Source organism: Mus caroli, chromosome 9 (genome assembly GCF_900094665.2).
Source record: "Mus caroli chromosome 9, CAROLI_EIJ_v1.1, whole genome shotgun sequence".
Classification (NCBI taxonomy): Eukaryota; Metazoa; Chordata; class Mammalia; order Rodentia; family Muridae; genus Mus; species Mus caroli.
Window position 1 is genome coordinate 117,046,082 of NC_034578.1, and position 6,650 is coordinate 117,052,731.

The window sequence follows — 6,650 nt, forward strand, 5'->3', positions numbered from 1 at the left end:
TTCATTGTTTTATCGACACAGAGTCTCATGTAGCCCAGGCTGGCCTTGAACCCCTAAGTAGTACCAAGAACGACTTCTGATCCTCCTGCCTCCTCTTCCTGAGTGCTGGGACCACAGTCTTGAGCCACATACCTGGCGTGTGTGGTGTTAGGGACTGAACTGAGGGCTTCTGGCATGCCAGTCATTCTACCGCCTCAGCCACACCACAACCCTACCACTCAGCCTACAGTTTTGCAAAGTTCACAGGTGTGTGGTGATGACCCCCTGCTGTTTTAACGTGTACCCATGCCCGGATGGCCACCTATTCTGTCGTTTGCCCCACTGTTAGGCTTTTTCTTGGGGTTTTAAATTGTGACTGTGGTTTCTTGCTGATCCACTCAAGCTCCAGTCCTTGTTGCTTCCACTTCTGACAGCACGTTCCAGTTCCTTTCACTTTCCCAGGATCTCTTGTAATCAAACTTGTCTATCTTTTTAAATTTTTTAACTTTTTTTTTGTATTTATGGGGGTTTCCCGCGTGTGTGTATCAGTGCCTGGTGCCTGCAGAGGCCAGAAGGCCTCAGATGCCCTATAACTGGTGTTATAGATAGTTGTGGACTGCCATGCAAATGCTGGAAACTAAAGCTAGGTCCTCTGAAAGAACAGTCGGTGCCCTTAACTACTGAGCCACCTCTCCAGCCCCAAACCCGTCCATCTTTTTAAGGGTTGTGCCTGTGACTTTAGGTAAAGAATCCTCCCCCCTCAGGTCTGAGGGGCTTCTCCTTGGCATTCAGCAGACTCCTCCATCTGAGAGCTGGTTCACAGAGCCTCTGCCAGGCCCTTCTTAGTCTTTCCGTCTGCTGGCCCAGAGTGAGGGTGTTCGGCAGCTGTCATCAGGCCTCCCACAAGGACTCGAGGAAAAGGCAGAGACACCTCAGGCTTAACTCTTCCTGGCACAGCAAAGACATCTTCATGGCCCAAGACTGTGGTGATGAGTGATGCTATCAGATGGGACAGTCTCTCTTCCAGGACAGGGGACAGGGCTCTGGGCTGCTTTCTGACTGGCATTCTAAGCCAGGCCTCTGCTTTCTTCTCCTGAGCAACAGGACTCGTTTGCCTTCAAATCCCAATCCAGCAACTCAAATTCGTATTGGAAAAGTGGCCTTGACCTCCTGCAATGGCTGGGACTCTGGACAGCCAAAGGAGAGATGCTGGGACCACCACCACCACCACCACCCCGCGCCCTCCCCCTTCCCTCCCTCCGGCAAGGCTTAGGAGGCTGGTCCAAAGAGGCTGTGTGGACTTCTCACTGTTCCTGGGAATTCTGTCAGCTGTTTCAAAACAGCCTCTGAGGAGGGCAGCAGCCCTGGGGTGGGACTAGGTGATGTGGCCAGCTGCTGCGCCTCCTGGTGGCCATTCTTTGATAGAGCTGGCCTGTGGAAATGAAACCTCGTCTCTAGTACAGAACTCTAAGGTGCCTTTCAGGCACACAGGAGGTGCCAGACCCAGAGTCTGTAGGCTGCCCAGCCTATAGAACAGCCCCACCCCTGCCCTTCTGGTTAAGGACGTGTCTTAAAGTCTGAGTCCTCAGATCTGTTCAGACGAGGATGTCACATCCCCACAAAACCTCTCCCACAGACCACCTCAGACCCACAAGAAAAACAGACCCTGATTCAGGCCGTGCACACATACACACACACACAAGCACACACATTAGTAAATACTTTAGATTTATTCTCCACACACTTAAGCCACCTCATGTCATTTTAGTTTTAATATACACAGTATATAAAGAGCTGTATCAAATCCGCACGTTGACATACATTTCAGTTTGAGCATGTGAAAGTTAGAATGTGCCCATCGTGGACTCACAATAGATCGTTGTTGTCAATGGAAAAGTAGCTCGTCACGTGGGCAGCACATACCGAGGGCGACTCAGGGGTGACTGGATTTGAAACTAGTCTCAGTTTTTATGTTCTTACTAGAAAAGCCCATTAAGTCAAATCAAATCCTAAGGCTGAGTTATACCAAGAACTCGTTACATCCCTGAATCAATCAAAGCATCGGTAAGGATCAAGGTCACATATCTGCAGCAAACACAGTTCAAAGGGAAAAGAAAGAACGGGTTTCATTTTATCTTAAGATAAAAGGCATCTGAGGGCCGCACTCCTGCCCTTGACTTCAGGTGTGCAGACATTTCCCTAGCCCACTATTCCCAGATGTGAACACCAAGCCCCTTTCCACAGCTGTCCTGCTACCATCTATCTCCCCAGCAATGCCAAGAGAGACAGTGCCAGCCAGGTGGTGGTGGCACACCACTTTAATCTCAGCACTTGGGAGGCAGAGGCAGGTGGACCTCAGTGAGTTCAAGGCCAGCCTGGTCTACAGAGCAAGTTTCAGGACAGCCAGGGCTGAAGAAACCCTGTATTGAAAAACAAAAGAAAACAAAAGGAGGAGGAGGAGGAAGAAGAGGAGGAAGAAGAAGAGGGGGAGGAAGAGGAGGAGAAGGAGGAGGAGTGATAGCCCCATTCTGGGTGGCCGGGCGTGGTGGGGCATAGGGCCTTTCCTCGTTGAGACTGGAGACAGCCTACAAAGCCAGCTTCCTTGGACCCTGAAGCAGGTCTGCTGGTGCTAACTATATCAGGGGCTCCTTGCACAGAAACCATGAGGCAGCCCTGGGAATGAAAGGGGCTGTTTCCTTTCTGGGATGAAGGCATGAGGCCTTACGTACTGCAGCCGCATGATATGCCACTGTGTCGATGCTCAAAGAAAGCTAGTGCAGCCTGCTGCCTGCTGCACACACCCAGAGGCCTTGTAACCCTTTCTTCCTGTACACGTACAACAGTCCCCTCTGTGACCACCCACAATCCTCACTAAGGGCACTGAGGAGCGCAGGCAGGGACTTCTACTGTAACCCAGGCCTGAGTGGAAGAACCAAGCTGACCTCCAGTCCACTGGGTTGGCTGACCTGTGCGTTCCTTTCCCCCACCTCATCTCTCAAGGGCGCCCTGGTTTCTCTTTCTCCACCATTCTCGGCTCTTACGGCACACAGGTAGAGTGGCCCCCCCGACCTGGGAGAGACAGTCAGATGCGAGCAATAGTTTAGCCAAGTGTTTGCTGGACACAGCTGACAGCAGTGAGCACCCCTGGCCATGTACAGCCTCAGACACACGTCATCCCTGTCAAACACACAGGAGAGAGCTGGAAGTGCTGCTGTTACAGGCGGCTCCCTCAGGAAGCAGCGCAGTACAGGACTGAATGAGAGAGACATGCACCCCTCGACACGCCCAGGGCACCTACAGACGGACAGCCACTTCTCTTCCCCACCTCAGGCCAACTCCTATGCTCCAAATAGCCACCTGCTTCGGCCTGCTGGCTATGGCCCTTGACCCCAAGCAGTGCTGACAACCAAAGCGCTGCTTCCCCTGAGTACTGAGCCAAGGTGGGGCAGAGGATGGGATTCCAAAGCTGCCTCCCTCTCCATCACTGATGCGAGGCTTCTGTCTCTCCACAGACTCTAGCCTGCATCTCCATCTGGATGCAGGAATGTAGGAGGTGGGGTAGAAACAGGTAGGGGAGGTGGAGCACATGGTGACGTATGTCAACAGGGTTCACGGATAGCAAGAACCACAACCCTACTACTCCGGTGGGGTCCGTGCAGCATCTGGGACTGAGAGGGAAGTCGACCTCAGATGGCCCAGCTGCCTCCACTCCAAAAAGGGAGTGCCAGGTAGAGTTCCTGTCAAGGTGAGGCTGGCTGAGTAGAAAGCAACCCAACCCAAAAGCCTTCTCGCTGGGCTGCTCCCACCGGCTAACGGCTGACAGGTGGCACCGAACAGGAAAGCACCTTCCGTTTAGGCTGTCTGCACCGTTTCCTGTGAGCTGCTGGGCAAGCAGCATCCTCCGGAAGAGCAGCCAGCGACAGGCAAAGAAACATGCCTGCCTTGGAACCAGTTTGTTCTGGCATCAAGAATCCCACTGGGCTACAAATACCTAATCCTGAACCACCATACCTTGAAGCCCCAGGGTGTCTGTCTCCGGGACGTCTTTCCTGCCCTTAGCTTCCTCCTTCAGGGAGGTGAGGCTTCTCTAGGCTGGACTCTGTCTGTGCATCGTTTCCCTTCAGGACGCCTTTTCCTTCCACTTGTAAGAATCAGTATGGAACCCTGTCTGGATGATAAGTCCCAAGCCGTGTCACCAAGCACAGGTAACACTCCCACTAGCATCTACGAAATGTGAAGTGTCGGTAACAAGGGCGCCCTCGGGGACTTCTTCATTACAGCTGGTGGACTGACAACCACAGGCTCAGACCCTAGAGTGTGTGCGGTGTCCAGATCTAGAGCAACAGAGAACCACACAGGCTCAGGAGGAAAACAATACAACTTTAGGCTGACTTTTTTTTTTAATTACTTAAAAAAAATTTTTTTTGAATGTGTGCTTTGAATTAAAAGAATTTTCTTCCTCCTCTGCCTTCCTCTTTCCCACTTCAAAATTCTCTGTCAGGAAGAGTGAGCATTTGCCTGTACAGTAGACACGAACGTACTCAGGTGTGTTACACAGGTGTGAGATCAACATTGACGTGAGGCTGAAGTTCACGTCTGAGGAAGCTGCTAATACGACATTCATACCCAGCCATTGCAGATTTGATTAAAAATAGAAAATTCTCTTATAAGGAAAGAAAATTACAATGGAGATACTTTTTCAATCCAGTTCTTGAGTCACACAGCCTCCTTCCTGAAATGACACCTGGTGGCTGATTAACATAGGGTACCAGTAACAGCCAACAATTTTAACAGGATTCTCCTTTTAAAACTACCAAAACAGGGTTTATCACTTTTGGAGCCTCATGAGTCAACCCATGAAATTGTGGGTATATTCCAAGAACAAGCCAGAGGGGCGAACCCCAACATGGTTTCTTGAGTACCACCAGATACCCACACTGGAGATACGGGGGCTCTTACCTGGAAGCAAGCCATAGCAGCTTTACAGAGAAGTGCCAGTTACACAAAGCTTTTGAGTGTTAACACCTACTTAATACCTGTCCATAAAATGAGGCCCCATGCTCTAATTAAGATGCTCAAGAGAGGCTTGGGGCAGTAATTAACTTGAGAAGCCTCTCTAGGAGGAGGTGCACATGGCCACATCTCGAGCAACGCTACAGTGGTGAGCGCCCAGCTGCCACAACAAAGGCAGAAAACAGCAGCCTCCCCCATTTCTGCTAAGGATCTCTGAAACTCTGGCCTTTCTCCCTCCACTCTGCCCCTCTGAGAGGACCCTGAAGCCCCCGCATCTGCTTGTGCCTATGTGCTTATGACCCAGTGATACTGGTTATTAATCCACATGTACATCATTCAGATAGGCTCTGCAAATAAATATAAACCACACTGGTATCCATAAAGCCCTACCACCATAAACGGTCTCTGTAATTTAAATAAACTCGGATTTCCTTAGCATTTTCTCAGCCTAAGTTTGCTTCATTCTGAATGAGCTTCAATTTATATCCAAAATATATTTAAATCTTCCAAAAGTTTATCGAACCCAAGTTATCAAAATCATAAACAAAATTTACCTAGCTTGTGTTTGTGAACCGTACTCTCAAGCTTTAATTTACCCTGTGCTGACACCGTAAGGAAAACTGAATTACACCGAACCCGCAAAACTGACGCCAACATTGAAGAGTTTCCTCACAGACACCTGCCAGTTACTAAATCTACCATTGTGGAATCTAGTGGTCTGCAATTAGGGTTAGATTTAGGAGGACACGATACCGCCACTCTGACCATCACGGATGCTCTCTGAGCAAGCTCCTGCTCCAGCCGCCCTGTCCTGACTCGGCTGGCAGCTCTGCACAAACGTCCCATACAGACCAGGACTGGCAACCAGCAGCCCCGGGCCCTCCGCTGCACCTGCCAGAATCTGTGACCTTGGGAGCGTCAAGGATGGAGGGTTGAGGTGAAGCTGAGAAGCAGGAGTGGACACAGACTGGCCTTCCAGAGGGGGGGAAATCAAAGGCGCCATCCACTGCAGGATGCCCTCATCACACTCCATAGTCAGATTGCCTCTCCTGTAGCTGTCTGGTCAGGATCTGATATGAAGACAGAAAAGCCACTCCTACGTGGAAGAGGATTTGCCAGGTGTTCCTCAGCCCATGCAGGTATGCATTGCCCAGGCAGATGGAGGCCAACATCAGCAGCACCTTCAGAGTCCGGGCTGGACTGTAGAACAGGTACAGATAACACTGCAATGAGACCACAGCACATCCAATCAGAGAGCAGCAGCCTCAAGTCACATCAGGCACAGGCAGCTGTGAGCATTCACTAACTGACAGCTGCATGCATTCACTTACTGACTGACACCTGCATGCATTCACTTACTGACAGCTGCATGCATTCACTTACTGACAGCTGTATGCATTCACTTACTAACTGACAGCTGTATGCATTCACTTACTAACTGACAGCTGTATGCATTCACTTACTAACTGACAGCTGCATGCATTCACTTACTAACTGACACCTGCATGCATTCACTTACTGACAGCTGCATGCATTCACTTACTAACTGACAGCTGNATGCATTCACTTACTAACTGACAGCTGCATGCATTCACTTACTGACAGCTGCATGCATTCACTTACTAACTGACACCTGCATGCATTCACTTACTGACAGC

General features: G+C 50.3%; 1 protein-coding gene across 2 annotated transcripts in view; it reads right to left on the minus strand.

Annotated features, from left to right (window-relative positions):
* Positions 1-2,460: 2,460 nt before the first annotated feature.
* The window catches only part of Sec22c (SEC22 homolog C, vesicle trafficking protein), a 25,129-nt gene continuing 20,939 nt past the window's right edge, over positions 2,461-6,650 (minus strand). Inside the window, exon 7 of one of the 2 annotated variants that reach the window (XM_021172505.2) lies at positions 2,461-6,215. In XM_021172505.2, coding sequence (XP_021028164.1) covers positions 6,015-6,215 — 201 coding nt within the window. In that variant the 3' untranslated portion in view covers positions 2,461-6,014. The remainder of the gene's footprint in view (positions 6,216-6,650) is intronic. The other variant, XM_021172504.1, reaches the window with a different exon arrangement.